The sequence below is a fragment of the Carex rostrata genome, chromosome 19 (assembly GCF_964058835.1).
Source record: "Carex rostrata chromosome 19, lpCarRost1.2, whole genome shotgun sequence".
NCBI lineage: Eukaryota > Viridiplantae > Streptophyta > Magnoliopsida > Poales > Cyperaceae > Carex > Carex rostrata.
This window is the reverse complement of record NC_135936.1, coordinates 483,356-508,905: the sequence shown is the minus strand read 5'-3', so window position 1 is coordinate 508,905 and position 25,550 is coordinate 483,356. Positions and strand designations below refer to the sequence as shown.

Genomic DNA, 25,550 nt, shown 5'->3' with positions numbered 1-25,550 from the left:
AAAATGAGAAGGAAACGGTACTAGGGTTATATATATAGTAGGGGACTCTTTCCTTTGGGTCTAAAGTCAACCCTTTATTGGATGTTGATGGCGTGATGCGCGCATGCATTTGATATGCCCAAGACCATGTCATATATCTGATTATCAAAATACAAGCTGGTGGCAGCCTCTAAGTAATACAATTAAATAAACAGAAATGTTATGGTACCCCGAGACATCATACCCGAGTATGTTCTCCAAGTAGTTTAACAAAAAAAAATTTTAATATTGTCTAACTTTTATTTCCAACACTAATATCCAGTTTATAACATTTTAAAATGTTACTCGCAAGTATATAAACTTCTGTCTAAAAACATTTCTGAATAGTTTTTAACTCTCAACTACTTTTGTTTTCAAGCCAAAAAAGAAAAGATTCTTTTCACCCACTATTTTTTATTTTTTCTCTGATCATTATAATTTATTTTCTCAACGATCCGTGATAAATTTTACGAATCTAAAAATATGAACGTTCTCTATTCAATTTTATCTTTCAAATAAGATCCATGAAGAAATAATTTTGAGTAATTTTAAAGTCATTTATTTTTTTTAAGTAAAACTCATGAGCACTTTAAATTTTTAAGTTTTTAAATCTCAGTTTACAACCATTAAAATTTTCAAGACTTTGTACATGAGGTTTACATGCTTTGTAAATGAGTTTTGTAAATGCAGTGTTATTGTTGAGGTTTACATGTTTTGAAGTGTTATTGTTGATGTTTAAATTCTTTGTACATAAGGTTTATATGTTTTATTCTAGAGGTTTATATGTTTTATTTTAGAGATTTAAAGTGTTATTAATGAGGTTTATATGCTTGTAAACAGAGGTTTAAATTATTTTGAAGCAAAAAAAAAACTGAAAGTCACAAAGATTTAAAGTGATAAAAAAAATTACGACACAAATATAACTCGAAAGTTATTCTTCATGGATCTCATTTGAAAGAGAAAATTGCATAAAAAACGTTCATATTGTTAGATTCGCAAAATTCATCATGGATCGTCGAGAAAATAGATGAGAATGATCAGAGAAAAAAAAAGTGGGTGAAATGAATATTTTCGTTTTTGGCTTTAAAACAAAAGTAGTTAAGAGTTAAAACTATACAAATTTAGAATTTTAATACTTGCAGATAGAGGTTTAAATGATTGCGAGTAGCATTGTAAAATGTTATAAATATAGTTTTAAATGTTTTGATATTAAAGCTGGAAATAAAAGTTATATAACATTGAAATTTTTTTCTATTAAACTACTTTGAGGACGCGTTCAGAGATTTTTTTTGAGGTACAATTATCATGCTCCTTAAAAAAAACAAAAGAAAAATAGTTCTTGTCGCCAAGTTGTCATTGGCTAGCTAGGTATTCCTTGAAAACACGAACACCTTCCTCATGTTGAAATTTCTACCGGTCTTAAAATGTTCAACGAAAACATAAAATTGACCCTTTTTTCATGTTTAAGTAGATAATTTCATATCTCCATTTAAATGAGGTTTTTGTTAAATATTTAGATTATATATGTACATGTCTATTTTAATTTTAATCGAGTTTTAACAAACTTTTTATTATTCAGTAAAATTATAAATAACATTTTTGCTGACTGTTCACAACGATTAGGTGAACTATTCTCACTATAATATATATATATATATAGGCTGTGGCTAATTTGCTGCCGGCAGCATTTCTGCCGGCGGTGCTGCCACTGTTTTTTCTATTTTTTGATGTTCAAACGACAAATCTAAACCGTTAGATGTTTAATCTATATTATAATCTACTTGGAGACCAAATTTTACATTTTTTGGAATTTTTTTACTATATATTAAGCTGGTTTGAAAACCGCTGATTTCAATGCTGCAGAAATTTACTGAAATCAGCGGTTTTCAAACCAGCTTAATATATAGTAAAAAAATTCCAAAAAATGTAAAATTTGGTCTCCAAGTAGATTATAATATAGATTAAACATCTAACGGTTTGGATTTGTTGTTTGGACATCACACAGCTAAATATAGCCCCGGCAGCACCTCTGCCGAAATGCTGCCAGCAGCAATTTAGACATACCCTATATATATATATATAGAGTTAGGCTGGGGTGCTATGGATAGCATAGTGGCCTCTATGCTACGGCTCAATATTCGAGTTTTCAAAATCCAAACGGTCGATCCGAACCGTTCATCTTATTCTCCATATTAATATCTGCTTGGAGACCAAATTTTACATTTTTCTGAATTTTTTTACTATTTATTAAGTATTTTACAAAATTGTTGATCCAACGGTGGCTGCACAAAACAGTAAAACCGTTGGATTAGCAATTTTCAAAGTGGCTTAATAAATAGTAAAAAAATTCAGAAAATTATAAAATTTGGTCTCCAAGCAGATATTAATATGGAGAATAAGATGAACGGTTCGGATCGACCGTTTGGATTTTGAAAACTCGAATATTGAGCCGTAGCATAGAGGCCACTATGCTATCCATAGCACCCCAGCCTAACTCTATATATATATATATATATATATATATATATATATATTCTTGACCCTAACTCAGTCTTCACCTAATTTGAATGTAAAATTCGACCCACCCTCTGTTGGTGTTAGAAAATTAGGTAATTTTAATTTGGTGATGCACAGGCACAGCACATCCAAATAATTTTTAAACTAATTTAATGGAGGGGGTTAACATTTCAACTCAACGCAAGAAAATTGTGTATTAATATATGTCATTTTTGGAGTACAGAACAAGTTTTGTTTATTAAATTTGATTGGTCGGAGAGAGAAGTCAGAACACACGTGGGATCGACTAACATCCCTTAGTCAGAGAAACCGAAATCCTCTCGCGTGTTGGATTATCAAAAAATTAATATAAGAAATTTCATTCATATCTAAATCTACAAAACAATTTATACACAAAATGTATTTACATTTGTTTTCTAATTGAACAAGATCCAATTATACATATGAATGAGAGTATAATAAAGATGAGAGAGAAAGTCAGAAGAATGACTTTTGATCTAATAATAAAAAATAATATATTCTTGTACTGAAGGCTGTGAGTTTAAAATTGACTTATGAACATCAAAATTTGAATTTTTTATTTTTTTATTTTTTAATATATGAGGGAGAGAGAAATATTGTCTTCGTCGAAAAAAACAAAGATGAAGTACCAAATTGCCAAGGCATTGTTAATTTGTATCCAAACCCGGTATCACAGAACGAATAGATGAGGGGAAGAATTATCTGTTGAGTTGAAGTTCCTATAAATTCTCATGACGTGGGCCTCTGAACGGGTCTTTATTATTATTATTATTATTATTATTATTATTGTTTTCATTTTGAGGTGTTTAGCAGAATTACTTTTTTTATCTTTACCAACTTGAATTAACTTTTTTGTTAATGAGAACTTGAATTAACTTGGGCAATGATTCAACTGTCGTACAAGTGTCCTTTGAGTCTTTGACGGATAACCTCTGCGCTTCCATGTGTTAATTTCTCACATTATCAGCCATTGACAATCAACTCAAAAGGTTCAAATTTTCTAATTTTATAATTTTCACTATTATTTTATGTGAACAAAAACCAAGTAGAGCATATTGTTTTTTTTTTTTGAAAGCCGCCCGCCTATATACTAGCTAGAGATAGAGCATATTGCAGCCTGCCACCGTGCCACGTCTCCCCGTTCATCGTGGGTCCCACGTCATTAACGTATAATTGGAATTCATAAAGGACTCATTGGCCGATTTGGAGAAGGTTCAGTTTTAGGAAAAAGAGGTTAATTTTTCTTTTAAGCATCTTCTATTGTTTAATTAACGATCTTTTCAAAGGTTAGAGACATTCAACCCACGCAATATAAGTCTGCGTGACGTAGGCATATATGTAGCTAAATTATTTGCTAGTTGCTAAAGATTTTACTAAAACAAATATAAACAAAAATAAAAACATTTATCCGCCTCTCTTCCTCTTGCTCTAACCGTAAGATATTTTGAGTGTTAAATTAAAAACCAAGGTGACCAAGCGCTAATGCGATAATTACTTACTAAAAAAAACATCCTATAATTCTAAACCCGGGTCCCCGACCTGACCTCGGCGGCAGTCTCTCTCCCACATTATTTCTTCTCTCGGTAACCGCATATTGACATATATTTGCGTAATTTTAACCTCTCTTCAACGATTTCAACAAGGCGGATGTGTCATGCCTCTGACTATGGAGATGTGTAGTGGAGACAATTTCAACAAGGCAGAGGTCTCGATCGTCTGGTATCCAGACTCAGATTTGACGTGTCATGGTAAAGCCTCCGCCGCCTCTTCCAGACTTCCAGCCTCAACAACAAGGCAGTGAAGCACATGCCTCGGCTAAGACGAGAGGTGTGTTCTGTGTTGTTTATAAATATACATCAGCAGTTCATTTTTTGGTGGTTCTCTAAATATTAGAATTCATATCTATTCAAAAACATAGAGAGAGAAAGGGAGAGAAACAGAAGTGGCTAGTTTGGTACTAGTATCCCTATTGATAGTTATTTTCGACTTGTTTGTGTGGATACTAATAGAGATGTAACTACTCTGTTGTTGTGAAAGAAGAATACTACAGGTAAGACTCGAAAATATCCACTGTGGGTCTAGTGGTAAACTCTATATAAATCTTAAAATATAATTTACACATGGATTCTGATTTTCAGATAGTGAACAAATCTTGAACTGATTCAAATTGTTGCACATATAATATATCCGAAATCCCAACAAATTGTTACAGAAATAAAATAAAAATTATAGTAAAAGTTCATCACAAATTCACAATGCCAAAACAATATTATATATTTCGATAGAAATATATTAGTACAAGCCCTCAAACATGACATAACATAAAAATTTCCAAATTACATAATAACGCAAACAACAGAAGCAATATCGTAATTGAAGGTGCATTTGTATCTTGTTTATATATCAATATGCTCTCGTCTCCTCTTATAAGCAGCTTCCAGTGTAAACACCTTCTCAATTAATGTACCCTGCAGCACATTAAATGAATGGAAGCAATTAGGATAGAGTTCAAAAGGGAAAGAAAAAAAATGTTCTTCTTAATGAATAAAAATATATAGTGTGCTAAATGTTGCAAATGTAACTATTAGAATCACTGATGAGTTAATTAAGTGCCTTCAATATATGCTGAGTTCATTTTGGCCTTGATAATGCACTGCCATTCTTTTAGGCAATTGTCATCGAAGGATTTAGAAATTGAATAATTGATTTAATTTCATACTTAGAACAGTCGGTGGAGGTGCTGATGGCGAATGGCACATTAACGCCACACTTGCTGGGGAGGCCAGCGGCAGCACCAGCGTTGAAGCTAACGGACTTGGCAAGGTTCTTTAGGCAGTTGCATGCCACCTGGCGGTCGGCACCTGACACCGCCTTCGAATTCAAGCTCTTCACACCGCTGCAGCAGCCCGCAGATGGGGCACCCTGGCCGCTCCGTGCATATGCCATGCACGGGGCCACAGCAGATGCCACGTCCCCACATGTAATAGCACTTGTAAAATGCGGTGCGGTAAGGAGGAGGATGACAACTGCAGCAGTGGCGACAGCAATGCTGCGGATGTTGAAGCAAGCCATTGTAGAAGGAGGGGTGTGAAAGGAAGGTGGTGCTAAAAGATCAGTTGATTGAAGGTCAATTAGTGGTGAGATGCTATGGCTTAATGTGGGTAAGGAGAGGGTTTTATGTAGCCGAGTCGTCAATTAGTCACAATTGATGGACACTGCACCTAATTGCTTACTAACTATGAATGCATGATTTCTCTTAGGAACCGTGGCAATTATTTGGTGGTTATATTTGCCAAGGCATTTCTCTCATGCATTTGCTACTGGAGATTAAAAGATATATTGCAAAAGTTTACAATTTTCTTAATCAACAATTACTTGCTCTTGCTCTTTTTGTGATCTCTTATTTCATGTTAATGTAGAATCCAATAGCAATTATCTTATTTCATGTTAATGTAGAATCCAATAGCAATTATTCTTCCCAGAGAGAATTATGGTTGTAACTATGGGAGGAAATGTTTGTACTGATAGAGTTGGGCCTCGTTAATGACAATCATTGGTGATTTTAAATTAAATAATTGCGAGAGGTATATGTATCTCTAGTTTTGTACTTTTGTTAACCAAAGAAGAACTGTAAGGATAATGACATATACTGTTACACATTACTGTCTCATTTGCATATTTGCATGCATAATTTCTTCTTCTTTTTTAAATTGTTATGTATTGATGCATCTAACTAAAGTGTGTGAATCACACACTGTTAGGAGTGTTTTTTTAAGAAGAAATATGTTAAGGATTTAAAAAGTTTAATCAGTTAAAAGTTCGCGCAAGTTTTATTAAAGTGGCATTTTGTGTAAATATATTTGTTTGAAATTTAATGTATGCACTGAACGTGAGTTGAAAGATTTTAATCTCCAACTCATATTTAAAGAACAGTTCGCACAAGGCATAACATCTCCAAAAAAACATTAAGGAATTAATGAATTGGTTGAGGGACTTCATTCATCATATTGTAAATCTAAAATGTAACAAAAATGAAAAAAGAATACAGTTTCTTGCCTAATTGGTAATGAGTGGAAGGTAATAATAAATTAATAAATGCGGAGTTCAATAATTGCTATACTCTAAAAGAACTATACGTATACTTATATGTTGTCTATGTACAAACGCCATCAACTTAACTGATATTACAGATCTGTACTAATTTTTATTTCTATCTGAATGCATGTGCTTTAACCTCCCCTTTACTGAAGAAATTAATTGTATTTTTTTCCAAGGGCATTTGGGTAAAGGGCATTTTCTAATCTGCTCTCTTTTTGAACAGAGAGTAGCAACGACAGGGACATGCTTGGTAAGGAGCGTGTGACACTGATTGATGATGGGCTTGAAGATGAAGATTTGCTCGATTGAAAACATTTTATTTTAAAGTAATCCAATAAATTTTCATCAAGCCCATCACCACTGCTGGATTGGAGAGACTTGAAGTTGTGCAGATGTGAAAATCAACAATTTCCTACTTTAATCTTCGGTAGCTTTCTTTAGAACTCATATTTTATAATGATTATTGTCCTGGTTTTTATATGCAATGACAATACAATAGGTCTACAGGTTAAATTAAAAATATGTATTTTTTTTTTAGCCTAGAGTTCCGATAGTTATGTTTCCGAATAGGAAGGAGAAGGGGTGTTATTTACTATTTTTAATATTAAAGAAAAAGGACAGAACAGACATATACGCTATAAAAAAAAAATGGATTTAAAAAGGACTGAATTGTTCGTCAGTATTGATTCTGAGACATTTTTTATAAGGCATAGGATCAATTCAACGCTTACCAAGCCCAGGTGATTTCACCTTCCTTCTGACCTTGGAACATTTCTATATCATTTTCAGTTAGAGCAGCTCAAGAGTGTACATATTAACTAGCAGATTATTACAATTGGAACAATACAAAGTCTAAATGGGTTTATACTTTACAATGATTGTTATATCAGGTCAAGTGGTGAGAGCAAGGAAAAGAGTTTCGCATTAATAAATCATGGGGACAAAAAGATATGCACCATTTTTCTTCCAACAAACGCGTAATAAATTGGCAGGACATTTTTTTTTCTTAAATTCTTGCCCGAATCATTATCACAGATATTTGGAAAAAATAATAAAATTAAGGTTAACCTAAAAGGAAATAAACGAATCTACTAAACACCCTAAAGCAGAACCAACAATCTCAATACAATAGTGCAACTAAACAAAATGTTAACTGAGATTATCTATATTTTTCAAACTTGTTTTGAAACCTGTGATAGACACAAGAAGTCACTGAAAATTTTCATCTAGAATAAGTCTGCACCAAGCCATTTTTTATAGTATTCACAATTCCTAGGTGAAATAACACCATCAGGAGTGCAGTCTCTGAGCCGCGGGCACACACCGCATGGGATGGAAGCCAAAGCGCCCGTGCGGGGCCCACTGCTCTTCTTAACCGCCCTATAACAAATCTTACCAGCAGGCACATTTACAAAATCACCCTTCCCAGTGCTCTTGACCTCCTCCACCTCCTTATCCAGCACCAGAGCCTCCAGAACATCCCCGATTTGTTGCAGGGTGTATATTAAGTTGGCATCTGATCTCTTCATCCCCTTCCATATCATGTCAGCAGTTGCGGCTTTCAGCACCGTGATCTGTTGCTTGCATTTAGTTTTCACATCATTGATTACTTCTGTGTTGAGGGACCCACCAGAGAACCACGTTCCACCTGTTTGTGTTGGATGAAGAAGAGCAGAACCAGGGAAGGAGCTGGAGTTAGTGTCTTAAATCAGAACCCTATCCAAACTTGCATTTGTATGTGGTAAAGCACATTATTTAGTTGTGTATTAAACATTATTGAGATCAATAGATGTAACAAGTGCCCAGTATCAAGATCAACATGCAAAATATATTCATCGACAAATTGGTAGAGCGCATGTACACTTGTGACTTGTGCATGCTTGTGTTGGGAGGGAGTGGGTATACAGGTAACAATCCCACCCAATTTATAAACTGAAGTTATTGTTAAAAAACTATGCCAGGTTCCTGATATTGCAACTTCACCTGAACTAGCATTTTTAAAGATCCTAACACCAGATTGAACCCAAACATAAGCACAAACATTGTTGAGCTAACCCTCAATTTCATTCTAATTCTGTGTCATTTCAATTTTATTAGCAAGATGCCTGGGCTAAAACTCTAATTTTGTTACCTGTTATCTCCTCAGAAGGCTCAAACTCAGACAGCATGTAGACCTTTTTGCCCTTATGCCGTATGTCCTTGACCTCCTTTATTAAGTTTGTGGCCAATAGCATCTTGATTTGTTTCTGAAGTATATTTTGTGGTATCTCGGATTCTCTTTTGATGTCAGCCAGCCATATTCCTCTATTGCCTCTGCTTCTAATTGAAGCCAGCACCTTATCTCTCTCGGTAAGTGCTTGCACAGGGGCAGTGGCTAATCTCGAGTTTGGATCAGGCCGGGCCCGTTTCCTAGATGGCTCTGGGGTACTCATGTTTCTTCTCTTTACCAATGACTGTGCATAAATTTCAAGAAGTAAAAGTACCACAATTATAATATCTATTTCAAAAGGCTATAAAGAATCAGCATTGATAATCAGACTGTGGAGTACTGAGATGTTATTGTACTTAGCAATTAACAACAACAATAAATTCACATGATGGGGCCTGTCTCTTCGAGCAAGCTATTTGAATTTCATCCAGATCCAAAATACAATAACTTGTTTATAGTGTATTAGAAAAAATTGTTTTGAACGGGTTCAAAGCATTCTTCTCTGTAAGCGAAACATATTCTTAATTGCCAAATTCAGATTTTGGTTTAGGTTATACAATTAACAACTTTTGGTACAGGGCCAGAATCCATAAAAAAACAAACTCAGAAAATACCAGAATGCCCAAATTCCCAAAATAAAAATAAAAAGTACCCGAAATGCCAAATTATAAAATACTCAAGATCAAGCAAACCAGTGACAGTGCCAGTAATCAGTGGCGAGGCTAGGAATTCAATCAAGGGTAGGCAAGCATAACTATATAAATAGTTGTAAAAAAAAAAAATTAACATAAATGAACATCAAAGGTTTCAACTAAGTCAAGATGAATCAATTGGAAATTTAGGTACCGTCGTGTAGTATCTGTCCATTCTCTATTAACAAATTCAAAGAAATAATTAGAATTACCTAACAAATTGAACAAGATCTCATAGACTCATACTAAAGGGACTTTAAATCTTACAATCTTACAATAACAAATTTAGGTACCATCATAGATCTCATAGACTTATACCCAAATACCCAATAACCCAATAAGTAGACAGTTCTAATCTAAGAAATTGAATTCACTCATTCTAATCAGAACAATCAGAGATTCTAATCTAAGAAACGAAAAACAATTCTAATCATTGACCAGTAACACTGTAACAGTAACCATGACAGAAAAGACCAGAATAGGAAATAATTTCATAACAATCAATTCTAATCTAAGAAATTGAATTCTAATCATTCTCACCAGAGCAATTCTAAATATCTAATCATTCAAGTTTAAGCAGAACAATCAATTATAATCATTTAATTTAATTTAATTCAATCAAACAATCAAAGTTCAAACCTATTCAAGCAATTTACAGGCGTCAGGCGGGCACAGTGGCGGATCCCTTTCTTCTTCGCGCAGGCTCTGGCTTTTTTCTTCTTCGCGCAGGCTAGTTCCCTTTCTTCTTCTTCGCGACTGGCGGAGAATTTTTTTTTTTTCTTTCTTTTCTTCGCGTCGCAGGCTCTGGCTTTTCTGGCCTATTGGTTAACAGGTTAAGCTCTCACCGTAAAGAGCTGGGTTATGGGCCTTACGGCACATGCATTTTTTTTTCTTTCTTTTCGAGCGGTCCATATATATATATTTTTTTATAAAAAGAGCTGGGTTATGGCCTATTGGTTAACAGGTTAAGTCTGGTTCATTAAAAAAAAAAAAAAAAAAAAAAAAAATTAGAGGTAGACACTTGCCTATCCTGTGACCATATAGTGTCGCCACTGCCAGTAATAGATTAAAGAACTTGCGGGGCAAGGAGAGAAACCAAGGATATGGTGTTGCAGAGAAATTACCGAGTTATTGCTCAACACACGAGTGAGATGATGCTGCTGCGTTAGGAAGGGCAAGAGAGAGAGTGCGGGAAGAGAAGTCGCGGTCGTGCAAGATAGGATGGAAGAGGAATAGAGGATTCCTCTGCGGCGCACTCGACCTGGAGGATAGAGAAACGGGTGCGTCTCGGACAGATCACGAGTCAGCCCAAGTCAGCCCATAATAAAACATATTTTGGATCCTGTACCAGATTTGGGCTTTACCACACTAAGAAGAGCTCAGTGGACTCCTTCGGGGTTCCGGTTCGAATTTTCATAGAAGAACGGATCCACATCCACTACAAGGCCTGCGTGGTGCGAATCTGTCTGTACTTGACAATGTTTTTGCTGCGAGCCTACGATGGAAATAGAGGAACAGAGGGGAGGCGAACATGTGCCTCTAGGGATCTCAGCCTTGATTTCTTTAGACTTTAGAGGTATGATAACTGGATAGAATCTATATGGCCCACAAAAAGGGCCGAGCATTTGAATACATTTTCAATTACAATAAGTGGAGTCCCTGGATCCTTCACAATATTGGTCCATCCCATATGAAATGCTAAAGATGGAAAATACAAAAGATGCCAACATTTCTTATATCGACTTAAATCAATTTTGTGTTTCGCGTGCTGTTACTGCTGTATGATGGTTTGAAATTTCACATGTTTAAACTGATCAGATTCAGCATTTCCAATGGTTTGAAATTATACCTAGGTATAGATCGGTAAAAAGTTAGATTTTGCACCAGGAAATCGACTCAGGAATTTCCAATGGTGTGCTTTAAACACGGAAAAAATTTCTGAAAATTCAGTTTTTTAAATAACATTTGTCGCCACTAAAACAATGCATATATCCCCTTTTGGTCTTTCTAACAGGGCGTTTAGCATTTGTACTGCAGCTAGTAGAGGTCTAAACATTGATCGTTTAGCAAAGGGATTAGAAAAGGGCACCAGGGAATCCAGAATCTGAATTCATCAGCAACTTATAAACAAAGAGGATTCTCAAGCATTAAATGCAACAAACTAACGAGCAATTTCCGAATAAGCCAACAACAAATTGTAACATTTGGGTCACATTATAAATCGACATGAGTTTCCAAATAAGTCATGCAACATTGTCACTCAAAGAGTTTTTAACTATCATGTTTTGAAGGGGATGGATCACCTGACAATGAATGGATCCCTCTTATTTAAAATGCAATCTGTTTCCAACTAAGCAAAACCTATCAATTGATACCAGTAACCCAGGAGACTACAGAAATTGAGATTAGAAAAGGCACAATGAAGCTATCTACTAAACTTCAAAAACATTTTTTCAAACTTACAAAAGTTGCATATCAGAAAGTCTCAACCTTATCCACGCTGTATCAAGTATACCTGACGTTATATTTATAACTGTTAGTTAAATTTCATGAACTTAATACACACAAGGGTATAAAACCAAAATACCCTAAGTGAGAATTGAGCAATAAACTGATTTCTCAATCTCGCCCTTAATGCCTCTAACTGAAACGCTCGAGAGACCTTCAGATGTGTAACGAAGCACAAAACGGGCATCACTTGGCAGTTTGTTCGAGCACAGGAACCTTGTTCCAACTCTCTTCAAGCACGTTGCTCTGAAGTGGCGGTAGAGAAAACACACTGACAGTTGAACTCTTGCTCCTTATCTCCTTCAATGATCGAAGAGCTGCAACAGTGCTCTTCATGTACATGCTCTCAATGTTTTCAATTTCCTCCAACCCAGGAATGCCTTCAGTGCCATTTGTTATGGATGGGCTGGGCGGTATGGAGGAAGATTTTGGGTCAGGTGTGAGGTGGGTCGGCCCGTCTTCACCAGAGACAGAGGGTTCGTTGGTGGGGAAGAGACTGTCTAGCATGGTTTCACATTCTTTGACAAGCTTGTAGAGAAGGTCGGTGGTGAAGAAAGGTTGCCGAAGAACCTTCTGGATAAAAGGGAGGCGGATTAAAGCACCAGTTCTCTTGTCATACTTCTTTAGTATCTTCACCAATCCTGTGAAATAAGGAGCAAAATATTACACACACAGTTCAAAGGATTTCAAATTTGACCCTTAAATGCATCATAGTATATAGCCTTTATGAACTATAATTTTGGTAAAAAGACTATCAGTAGCATTAGTTGAATGCAATGGAAATGACATGTACATCTTCATTTGGAAAGGACATACACAAATATTTCAGCAAAGAACAGAAAAAGCTGTCAAAAGGTGAAATGCATTTATTCAAGACAGACTAACCAAATTGTCATGTCCAAATTTTGATAACTTTTTGAAGTATATTTCCATTATTATTTATATTGGAATCTAACGAAGGACTAGAACCACATGGAAACCCAGAGATCAAGCTGACCACATATCCAACTTACAAGAGATAAATGTACTTAGTATAAAACGAGAAAATATTTTATTTAGTAAAGTACAGATTTCCTAAAAGAGATAAAGCTTAGAATAATAAAAAATATTATACAAATATAATTAATACATAATATTAGAAGCAATAGATATACTAATAAACTTCGGATGAACCTACCTTAAGAAAGGATGGACATGGGGTGAGTATATTACACGCAACAAAAAATGATTTTCCAAATAACTGAAACAATGTTTTCAAAAGCAAAGATTCAACGGCTATAGAACCGTCAAAATTGTGAACTTCATGAGGAAAGAATTACATTGCAGCCAGAAAGGAAGTCCAAAGAAGTAAAGATTAAAAATCCAAAGAACCTCCACATCAACACGGAAAAAAAACCCATAACATGGCTTGATATAAAAGATAGATATTTTACTCAAAACATATATTGCTCCCAGGACACGTTGAGTCATTGACCATACTCAGCTGATGTCAATATAAGAAATAACTAATAGAGTAAGAAAATAAGCAGGCACTCAATACAGGTCACCCAACAAAGTTTAAAAAAAAAAATTGTCTGATACTAAATAAAACAGAATATAATAGGTAATGCAGCTTGCCACAAAAAATAACATCCAAGTACTGATCAGCCCAACTTCTGAGCTTGAAGCCTTAAAACATATGGCTTTGTCAAATTCCCTAATAACCAATTTATAAACAATAGAATACTGTCAACACCAGAACTTTACCAACTGTAACGCACTGTCTAATTTACAATTCCGCAGTTAATTGTTAAAACAATATCCATCCTTCAATAAAACAGAACCCAAACTCTTTGGGGTATATTTTGTTTAGAATTGTCCTACACTGTTTCAAAACTAAATAACCCCCTCAGAAGCGAAAAGTAGCAAATATATCATGCGTGATAAAAATAAGGTAGCAAAATCCATCATAAAGTTTATACCAGTATAATTAAGCGCGCTATAGTTCTCAAGAAGAACCATCTCTCCATGAAAGTCAACTATTTCCTTCCTGACCTTCATCAGCTCCTCCTTGGATTCCTTCCCCGCAACTTTTCTCACCCTGTCCTGTAATTCCTGCACAAGCAAAACAAATATCATTAATATAAATAACAAATTGAGATCTCTTTAGCACAGTAATAATTCCATAGTTTGGAAAACGTGTGAGATTTCTGATCACATCCTCGGCACGTTTATAGAAACTAAAGTTTATACAAAATTTGCAATTACCCCGTAAAGAGGAATTATACGAAGGAAGCTTAAATTATTGACCAATTATGAACATAACTGCAGATCAAAATGGAAATTGTGCAATCGAGCTCATAGAAGATGAAACTAAAGACCTTTTGACGGATAATGTACTCTTCTTCCTTCTCAACAAAGAAAGAGTTAAATTTGTCGAGTTCGTCCTCGAGCAAGCGCATGAAATGGATCTCTTCCCTCGTCATGGTCGACTCGCCTTCGCCGGCGGCGGAGCCCTCGTCGGCTACTCTCGCGCGCTTGGCAGGTCGGTCAATAAGTTTCAACTTCTTCTTCAAATCCTTGTACGACAAAAACTTTTCGCGCCACTCGGGCAAGGTCTCCTCTATCTGATTGCTCAAGCTCTTCCCGAACTTCATCTTGTATTTGTGTATAGCAATTGGATGAATTGAGGAACTTAAGAGATGGATCGAGTAATAGAGAGAGATTGAGAGGAGGAGAAAGGGTAAATGGGAGGAGGCGAACGAAGAATAGAGGAATTATAAGAGAGGAAAGTGAAAGGGAGAGGGAAGGATATTCGAGAAAGAGAACATTCGTAAATCGTAATGGGAGGGTGAGACCGTGAGAGGATATCTTCAGTTTTATTCCTCTCTCTTGCTGTTCATCTTTCTCATTAACTAAATCTCGGCTGCACCTGGTTCATGGAGTCCTGGACAATTTAAAAGTTTTTTCCTAAACATGTTTTATATATTTCAGTAACGATCCTTACCTAAAATTTGCGAATACTAAATAATACTATTAAAAGGTCAACAATTATAGAATACATTAAAGTGTTTATGCTCAATTATTTATTTTGTTGACTTAACCAACTCGTTATATTTTATAATTTATTAATTTTACAATTAAGTAATGATCACTAATCAATACTAAATCATCAGTGTACATAGACAGATTATCTTATATGATTCATTTCATCTTCCGAATTCCTTGATAATGTGCTGTTATATAAACTTTTCATGAAAATAATAAACATCGATATTAACAATAAATATTCAAATGCTAATAATCATAACATAAATATAATTTACCTCCTAACTAAAAGACATCTTGTAGCAATTTTAATTTATATATACTGTAATACCTTTTAGTTATTTATTACAGGAAAAAATTCAAAATCACAATATCTTTTGCGCCTTGCTGGATTTTAACTTGTTTTATAGTGAAAAGTAACGATGTTACTGACCATTTTAATGGAAAACCTCCTCTTTTAACCATGCATATGAACTTATAATTTTGATTAACAAGATAAAAGAAACTCAAAACGTGTGTATTTTGGCTGCAAACAACTGTAGCATAAAATCAAACAAAATATTATAGGCTTTCAAATTGAATTGCAAAATTTGGCACTTTTAATTTCACTTTCTATAGATATAGACATATAGTGTAATTGCAAATTTTAAAATATTTCACTAAATGAAAGCTAGCATCTCCACTTTCACTCCCTCACAACCAATCAAATTTGTTGTCATGGCATTAAAAGAAATTGCTAATCAATTGTATGGATGTAGGAGTTGTGAAATTAAGTTTGAAATTAATTACTCTTTGCTCTTTGACAGCTATTTGAAAATGCTAATCAATTTCATAAATGGAGATGATCTTAGTTTTTAAAAAAAATCTTAAATTATTACTCTCACTTAATCACTGTAAATATTAATGAATAATAACGCATAACGTGAGAACTATCATTTAGTCTAGTGTCAAGTACAAATTTTCTATGCGGGTAGGGACATATTTAGGTTCATTGTTGTTGGAGTTCAGTGGTAAATACCAAGCAAATAAATAAAGAAATAGAGGAATCACACAAGATATCAAATAACAAGCAAGCAAGTACAAGAAATAGAGAAAACACGAGATTTTACGTGGAATCCCTTTCAAGAGAAAACCACGAGAGCATATGACACAAATCCCCTAAGGGCCTGTTTGGTGGCTCCATTACCATGGTTTTTTTTGGGGAAAAATAGATTTGTAGGTATTTTTCCTATTGGGTGTTCGGTGTTGCAGTTTTCTTTCCCATTTCATAATTCCTATGGGTTTATATCCGTTGTCCGCTTTACGTTTTATGAGGGAAAAAACAATTGACTGGGAGCTCCGTTTTTTTTCCCAAATGGCACAGCTGTTGCAAAAAGAAAAATATGTTATATCTTTCGTTCATTAATTAAGCTGTGTCTGCTTAATAATTAAACTACATGATTTATGTTTTTATAAGAGATATAGTTAACTTGCTTATTAATTAATTAAAAGAGGAATTATATTTAGCAATGTTTATTAAATTAATTAAATTAAAATTAACTTGCAAATGGAATCATCAACGTCATGAAACAATTAAATAAGAATAATTTAATAATACAAGAAATTATTAAACAAGCATAATTAAACTAGCAACACTTAATTTTAATATAAGCTAATTTTAGGTTAAGTTCCTATTCAGACGTCTAACATAATCATCCCACATAAGCCTAGCAATTTCATCTCTTTTTTCATTCCCTGCCTGATGTTGATTGTTAAGTCTTTCAACATCTTCGCCGTACACTTCATCTCCATCTGGTACATCCACAATATCATTTGGATCAATTTCCAAATTAGCGTTCACAGTCCAAGCGGCATCGCCATTATGATATACAATAAAATTGTGTATAATGCATGCTGCTTGAACGATGTCCGCTTGTTTATCAATTGTGTGATATGTTGCAACTTTTACAATGGGAAACCGCATTTTTAAAATACCAATAAGTTTTTCAATATGGTTTCTAAGTTGTGCATGATGGAGATTAAAGAGTTCTTTGTAATTTTGCGGCCGTTCATTAGCTGCACCTTGCTCACGTACGTGATTATCTCACACTCCTATAAGGAGCAATAAATTGCGGTGTATTGGCATAACCAGCATCAACCAAAAAAAATTTGCCTCGTGGTACTGTGAATCCGTCGTCGAGTGCACTCTTTAGTACAGTTGCATCTGAAGCTGATCCTTCCCATCCGGCCATTACATATGTAAATTGATAGTTGAAATCACAAACGAGCATAACATTCTGTGACAATGTCTGTTTTCTATTACAATACGGAGCTTGATCTTCGTAAGTAATAGTTATAGGAACATGTGTACCGTCAATGGCACCAATACAATCCTGTGTGTTAAAAAGTAGTGAATAATTAAACTTACCTTAATTTTAAAAAAATATTAATTTGAGAATGATTGAAATTAAATTTACCTTAAAGAAAGGATTAAATATTGTTCTGGATTGGATAAATTCAGGCATATGAAGTCGAGGAGGCATTATGATTTATGCAGATAGTCGAGTAATAGCCTTAATTACAATATGGAAGTAACGGCTTACTGTATCACCCGACCGTTGGAATCGTTCTTGCACAGTGCGATTGCTTGCATTTTTAGCAAGTGTGTATAAGAACATTGCAACTTGTTCTTTAATCAACATTTGACCATCCTGGAGCAACTCTTTGTCTCTCAACAACTTGACAAATGCACGAAAAACAAAAGTTTCCATACGAAATTCTCGCTTACAACGACACTCATGACCATCTAAGACTTCATTGACATACATCATTCCAGTTAAGATTGAAGTATGGCATGGAGTTGGTTCTATTATATTTCTCTCTATATATGGCATGATGAGATTTGTATACTCCTCATCATCATTATTCATTTTCCATTGAAGAAGTTGATCCATTATTTTGCTATGAAAGAGGTAAAGAAGCATTTGCTGCAATAGCTCTATATATAAACAATTAAAAAAAAATTTAAATAAAAATGGTCATGATCACCCTTTTGTCACCCTGTAGTGTATGGTCAATCATGATATTACTTTTCAGTGTGTGGTCAGTTCACTCATTTATCACTTTACAGTGTGTGGTCAGTTTACTCCGATATCACTTTTCAGTGTGTGGTCAATTCACTCATTTATCACTTTGCAGTGTGTGGTCAGTTCACTCTGATATCACTTTGCATTGTATAGTCAATTCACTCATTTAAACTTTTTTTAGAATCTGATATGTACAATTATATTGATCATAATCAGTGATTAGTATTAATACACTTAATATAGTTTAATATTATTGTTACATCTTCTATAAAAAGAAAAACAAACAAACATTCTAACAAATTTCCCATGCATTTGCCGAACACCTACATTTGCAAATTTTCTATGGGTTAAATAACTATGGTTTTGACAAATTGAAATTCTCATTCCTATAAATTTCTCATCCTGCCGAACAAGCCCTAAATCAAATAAGCCTTACAAATACAAGAGATTATCAAACTAAATAGCACTCTCTCACACACTCTCTTACAAATTTCAAAAATAAAAGAGCAAAACCTAGAAAGGCTTGGTGAAGAGACAATAGAGAAACAGAGAGATGCAGCTTCTCTACTCTACTCACGCAATTAGCTCACTAAGAGAAAGCTGCGACAACACCTTTAATTAAAACCAAACACTATCAGTTTGGACTTCTTACCGATGGCAAAGAGATAGAGCACCAATGGCTTTGATCTTCCAGTCGATAGAAAAATACACCAAATATCATCGGTTGAATTTCATACCAATGGCAAAGGCACAAAACAACATCTGTTTTGTTCTCAGCCGATGGCAAAACTCAAATGGGCTTAACCCATTAATGTCTTCAATCTCAACAATTGTTAGGGTGGCTAAGCTACTTTATGATTCTAAAATTTTAATTATGTATATATATATATATATTTTAACTTATTATATGATCTGACCACCCTCATAGAATATCAAATGTTTATCCAATAAAAAAGAGATTTTAGACACCTACAATTATGCTTACTCAGCAGAAAGATTCTATAGACTATTTACTTATAATCTATTGGTTAGAAGTTTATTTCTATGGTTGAGGTGATTGGATTTAAATTTCTCTCCATACATTGTGTATTTTAATTTTAGCTCTCCCATCAAAATTTTCCAGTTCCACTCCTAAGTGTGGAAGGTCGTTGTCTAAAACCCAAATAGATAGATCTTTGTAAATATTAAACAATTAAAAGACTTGACCTCCCATCTTTACTCAAAATAATAATAATACATACTCTATTTGATATTTGATATGAGGTTTATTTTGTCTTTTATCTCAATAATATCTTGTAAAACAGTAATATAAGTAAAATTGTGTGTGTTAAAGTCTAAACTAATAAAAAAACAATAGAAATGGGACCCTTGGAATAAAATTGGGATTGTTCACGGTGCATCGAGGACGGAATGATCATGGTGTGTGGAAGAAGTTAAATATCTACATGTAATTTAGGAAAATCCCCCGTAACAAATTTCCTCGCATATAAGCTATCACAAGCCACAGACCAGTGGGCCAACAGCATCATTAACAAGCCCGTCAGCGTACTCGAACAGAATGGGGCCCACTTGATGTGACTCGCAACACACTTTGCTATATAATTGTACAAAAGACAGACCAGCCTCTTCATTGCTCCTCTCGAGCTGTTACGATAATCATCTCCAGGTCACACTCTTTATCCCCGCCCGTCAAAGTTTAGCAAAATATTTTTTCCTCCAAATTTTAAATTCGGATATATACTAGAAAAAAAAAAAAATTTAAGCCGTCTACTTGTAGCCTTTGATAATGTTATAGAACGTCACGGCATATCCGCTTGGATTTTGATTGGTTCATGCTTAATACCTGTTTTATTAAATTTAGAGTAGATATAATTAAATATGAACCAGTGGCAGGGGAGATGGGGGAAGCCTCCTGCGTTGCTGGTTAAATTGATAATAGACGAAGGCAAAGGTTAATGGGGAGGTCCCACTAAGCATTCTTATCTCTTATCTCTTCGGAAAATAATAATCTGAGGCAAGCAAAAATAAGGGGCTCTACAAAAGAAACATTTATCCCAGCTTAAGCTTTTGGATATAACTGCGTTTACATGGTACTCATTTGTTTGTACTCTTTGAAATTCAGTTGAAATCAACACTTTAAATTATAATGACTTATTTTTTTCAGAGGGAAAATAATTAAACACACGTTTATATAAAAAGTTGACAAAATATTTTTATTTATTAGAAAAGACAGAAGCATATATCCATAATTGCATTATGTTTATATCCAAAACAAGTTACGTTATAATTAAAATGGAAAATTTTATTTTTCATTCGAGATTAAACACGTGTGTTGAAGCCAGCTAACTAACTATTACATTCATAGTCAAACCAGATAATACATGATACGTCATTCATAACTGCACAAGCAAATTAGAGAAAAAAAAATGCGGGTTGGATATTGTAGCAACCACGCAGACTCTCCTTTCGCACTAAACAAGATACGAGAAAACGTCAGACTTTAATATTTGCATGGTCAGTCGCAGCACGTATTTTCAAACTACTATTTTATTGTACTCATGCAGTATGCAGATACGATTTTAGTCAGAACAGCGTACTCAGTATAATAATGATAATAATAATAATAAATATTATTATTATTATTATTATTATAATAAATCTTACCACCTTCATCTGAGAAATCCAGAGCATCTGTATCGTATGATTCAAATCTAAGGTTCAGATCTCCAGATAATTGTTCTGGTAATTTTGGTTGGGTTTCTAAACATTATTTCCGGGGCATCGTACTATATTAGTACATGACAAGTTAAGCTGTCCCCACCAGGCACCAGCTTTGCCTGGATGGAATTTGAAAATGGATCTACCGGAGAATATCCTCCATCACTTTCCATGTCACACGTGGGACTGATAAGGTTAACTTGCAAGGTCGAAAGTTCAAACTTCAAATTAAATTGGAAAGTGATTTAATAGAGAGAGGATCTCCTGTGGAATATTCTCTATCAACAATTTAACATCCCAATGCAGCAAATCGCTGTTCTGTTTGGATTTTATTTAGCATTTGAATGTGATATAGATACTAAGATACAGATACCCATGTTATCCATGCATTTCTATTCGCAATACATTTTCCATCTATGCTACTTTTAAACTCGACTTATTTTTTTTTTTGTTGGTCTCTACAAATCCGAATCCATGAAATTTATATATATCAAAATTGTACGTATGATTCACGGTTAAATTAAAAAAAAAATTATAGATGTTTTGCTGGAGCTGATAATGATACAAACATATACGAATAAAAAAAATCATCCAAATGAAAGGTCGTATACATGAGGGCATGATTCGAATTGATGAAGAGAATAACCAACTCATAGCTGATAGCTGTTCTCGTCCTACATATTTTAATATTTTGTTTGCTTGAAATAAGTTGAGAGATCTCCTTTCTCAATTAAATTTTTTTAAACCTATTCGCGAGTTTCTGGATTTGAAAAATTCAAAGTCAAAACCCAAACACGTACTTGACCCCTTGTAATAATATTGTATCTAGAAATGTTTTTTTTCTGAATAAAAAAGAGCCGTTTGAATTTGAAGACAACCTTAATTTATTGGGACTTGCTGTCACTTTATTATTTTAGAATATCTCTTGTATTGCAAATCGGATCCATTGACAATTTACACAATATATTTATAGGCACAATGTACCATTTCTATTGCTATTATACAAAAGAAAATAAAAACTTGGATCCAATCGAGATGTTCATTTACAAAACTGGACAAAATTCTGAAATCTTCGCATTTGTAACGATTTGACGCGTCAAAAGAGTTCTGATTCTCTTTATCCAATAACAAGCTTTACTTCGTAAAAGCTTATGAGATCTAGAACAAGGATATGGTTATAATTGACCTATTTAGAAGGTCATATGTAAAAAAATCCTAAGTGGAAGTACTATACTGTATCATGTATGGCCATTCATGCATCCTCACTAGTCACTATGTGAAGAGAAGAGATATTCTAAACACAGGTGAAAAATAAATAATAATGAGACCACATGATTCAGACTTAAATGTCACATCTGCTAACTGACAAAGTGAAGAGTGACACAAAATTTGATTTGGTCTAAAAAAGAAAACGAGAGATTCAGACTTAAATATTGCATCTGCTGACGTAATGAACAGTGATACCAAATTTAAATATTTACGCGACATATGTTTTTTATGTATATACACGTAATTAAAATATCTCTAAGACATTATTAAAATGATGTGACAGTAGTCTTTTAGTAGTGTGTTGACCGGACGTTCAATTATATTCATTTAGAATATACTATAAAATTAATGTCTTCGACATGATCTCTTGATTGAATCTAGTGGTCCCATACAAAATCTACATAATTATCATTGAGTATAATAATTTTTTTATGACAAAAATTTATTTACACTACAAATTAGAAAGAAACTTCAACAATAACACCCAAATTAGAGAAGACGAGACGTTCTCGAAGCTTCCATTTGAATAGGAAATAATCCTCTAGATGAAATTTTTACAGTGATTTACATAATAATACCAGGCAATTATATGATTGAATGTGCTTTGTTTTTCTTATTTTCAATTAAAACGCCGTTATAAATAAGTTAGTAAATGCAAGTATCAGTTATAGTCTGATTGATTCGTTTTTATCGAAATTATGCATGTTACTGTATGCTAGTTTTAACAATAAAGCCTGATAAAATCTTCTTGTACTCTCATTTATTCAAATATAAAAACTTAAGTACTCACAATCAATATACATCCCTCTCGACTCTCGAGTCGCGAGACACACCAAAACTTCAACATGATGCATATGGAATGCCACATAAGATCTTGTCTTGGTTTCCGTGAACCAATAGTGAACACTTATTCTGGATTTCTGGGAGCACCGCAAGAATATACGGAAGAATATACGCAGCATCTTTGTAGCATATGCTGTAATTCTTCCAAGCCTCAAACCTCGCGAGTCGTGTGACCAATCCCTATTTCCTCCAATAACGAAGATATATGATATCTGTTTTGTAGCTTTTTCTAATAAGAATATTATCATAATTGCATCTTGAATTAAATTATAACATACAGTTAATGTTGATAATTTAAAGTGCATATAAAATCCAATAATTTGTAACGCAATTTTTCAACGGGTGTATCTAGTTTCAAAACCAACTGTGTGGATTTGGATAAATAAAATTTTGAAAGTATCTTTTCAATTTTCTAGTAATCTCTAGTGGTGATCGTTGTTATGGAATCAAGCATATTCTCTAAGCATCTGTGATTATATTGAATAATCAAAACAGTCTCGAGTTTAGTTAGGTATAAAAAAACGCTAATGCAAAATATTTTGCCACTTCACTGGGTACTTTTTGGCATGTAATAGAGTGTAGTGGTTACCGACTTGACTAAATTAGTGAATAGATATTGATAAGACGCGACGAACATATTAATCAGTTGATTTCGTCAGATTAATAATTAAATTGCTCAGTACAAATAAAATAAGCTAAATCTTACTTTTCGTCGTCCCTTGGACCCCACATGGAGTTTCTAACGGAAAACAAATTATGCGTCAAACAACATGAGTAAAGCTGTCTCTTTTATGTTATCCATACTAAAAATATTTTCAAATGTCTTCATTCTTCCGACAACAGATACGTAATATAATATAAATACAGTCACTCCAGCAGATCTATTAATTACCTGCACGTTATGTTATTTTTATAGTTCTCTAAATATATAATTTCTGACAAATTATACGTCAAACAACATGAATAAATTGTTTCGTCTGATGTTATCTTTAAATAATAATATTTTTAAATGTCTTCGTTCTTCCGACAGTAGAACATAGTACAATATAAATAATCACGTCAGCAAACTTATTACACGCACATTCTATTAATTTTAGAATTCTTTGAAAAAAGTACCTTAAAAAAAAAAGAATTCTCTAAAAATATAATTTTACAACTATTTTACATATTTTCTTCATTGAACAATAAAATAATGACAACTTCTCAACATGTCAACTATATTTCCCTAATCCAGGCTCCGTCCCTAGCCGTCGAGGCATTCAGTTGAGGGTTCCTCAACCTATTTTTTTTTTACGGTTTCTCAACCTACTCTTTCTCTTCCACATGGGTATAAAGAAATGTGAAGTTCTCAGAAACAAAAAAAAATAAAGAAAAAAGAAAAAAAAGTAAAGTTCTCTGAGTGCATGAAATATTGAAATGATTTCTCTGTCCAAAGATAAGGTGTCATTAATGTAAGAAAACAACAAGGGCCCCAAAGAAGGAATTCATATCTTCTGCATTAACTCAAATTTTGAGTTAAAATGTGGACCGTCCGATTGAGATCTGTACTAATATTAAAGGGCCCCGTGCGTTATAGGCTTGGGCCGGATTGGCCCGAATTCTGATCGTACGGTTCAGAAATTAACTCAAACGGTACGTTAATGCAGAGGATACGTGAAGTGGATATTCCACTCTGAGATGCTCTTTTTAGATTTACCAATAGTCCAATAGACCAATAGGCAAGAGGAGAAAGTCCACGTGACATATTCTTTCTTTCACAAGGTATATTCTCCGCGTTTGGTGCTGTCGGATTACAGGATTTTTAATTTTTGACAGGAGTTCCATGTTAGATACTTAGATCCTCTCCAATTTCCCTAAAAAAATATCCCCTCCAGTTTAAACCAATTGGTTGGTTCCATTTCCATACATGTATACAGTATACAACAGACATAACCACAAAAGGAAGGAAAAAAAGAAGTTTCTGGACTAATATATTGTTTACCAGGTTTGAAATTAATGTTGACTTGAGAAAATACTCACTCATGAGTCATGACGGAAGCAAGATTTAAATAGAGATTGCCAATTCCAATTCCAATTCCAATTCCAATTCCAGTAGGAAGTTTATGCCAATTGTTACGGGCCGGACAATACGAGAGACCTAATTAAACTGTTTTGGGCCACAGGAACTTATTTTGTGGTGAACGGATAGTCGGATACATACAAAAGATGATAACAGGCATCAGTATAAAGTTCCTACTAATGTACAGTGTCCTAGCAAACTAAATTGGCAATAAAATGGAAATTTGGGATGAAAGCTTTTAACTTCTTTCTTACGAGGAAATGCCATGAATATGATATCTAACTCCTTGCAGGTGATTAATACTTGATTTTTCTGGCAACAACTTTTTTCTTTTCAAATTCAACATGTATGACAAGAAGACTACAAAACTTATGAAGTAACTGCTATCTAACCCAATTGATTGCGTAAATACAACTATTATTGTTTGAAAGACACAAATTTAGTTTCATGAATAAACTACTAAGAATAGACAATCAAATTTGCATGATCTATTTATCTTTAACATG

At 34.0% G+C, this 25,550-nt stretch overlaps 2 protein-coding genes and 1 long non-coding RNA gene across 3 annotated transcripts; 1 reads left to right on the top strand and 2 right to left on the bottom strand.

The window, feature by feature from the left end:
* Positions 1–7,639: 7,639 nt before the first annotated feature.
* On the bottom strand, positions 7,640–10,781 carry LOC144571394 (DNA binding / DNA-directed RNA polymerase). Its single transcript, XM_078320667.1, has 3 exons — positions 10,680–10,781; positions 8,786–9,107; positions 7,640–8,302 (listed from the first exon to the last, which is right to left on the bottom strand). Exons 2-3 carry the CDS (start codon positions 9,084–9,086, stop codon positions 7,881–7,883), a joined length of 723 nt encoding a protein of 240 aa, XP_078176793.1. The 5' UTR covers positions 9,087–9,107; positions 10,680–10,781; the 3' UTR covers positions 7,640–7,880.
* Positions 10,782–11,958: 1,177 nt separating this feature from the next.
* On the bottom strand, positions 11,959–14,934 carry LOC144571484 (SPX domain-containing protein 1-like). The gene is made up of 3 exons (XM_078320781.1): positions 14,424–14,934; positions 14,025–14,157; positions 11,959–12,704 (listed from the first exon to the last, which is right to left on the bottom strand). Exons 1-3 carry the CDS (start codon positions 14,697–14,699, stop codon positions 12,250–12,252), a joined length of 864 nt encoding a protein of 287 aa, XP_078176907.1. The 5' UTR covers positions 14,700–14,934; the 3' UTR covers positions 11,959–12,249.
* LOC144571485 (uncharacterized) lies at positions 12,713–13,460 on the top strand. The gene is made up of 2 exons (XR_013517523.1): positions 12,713–13,357; positions 13,394–13,460. It is a non-coding gene; the product is annotated as an uncharacterized LOC144571485 (long non-coding RNA).
* Positions 14,935–25,550: the final 10,616 nt, after the last annotated feature.

Excerpts from the sequence above, each read along its gene's own strand:
- LOC144571484 (XM_078320781.1), bottom strand. The coding sequence starts at position 14,699 with ATGAAGTTCGGGAAGAGCTTGAGCAATCAGATAGAGGAGACCTTGCCC. Across the intron at positions 14,158-14,423 it reads AGTACATTATCCGTCAAAAG|GAATTACAGGACAGGGTGAG; the intron begins GTCTTTAGTTTC and ends TTGCTTGTGCAG. Across the intron at positions 12,705-14,024 it reads TAGCGCGCTTAATTATACTG|GATTGGTGAAGATACTAAAG; the intron begins GTATAAACTTTA and ends CTTATTTCACAG.
- LOC144571394 (XM_078320667.1), bottom strand. The coding sequence starts at position 9,086 with ATGAGTACCCCAGAGCCATCTAGGAAACGGGCCCGGCCTGATCCAAAC. Across the intron at positions 8,303-8,785 it reads GCCTTCTGAGGAGATAACAG|GTGGAACGTGGTTCTCTGGT; the intron begins GTAACAAAATTA and ends CAACACAAACAG.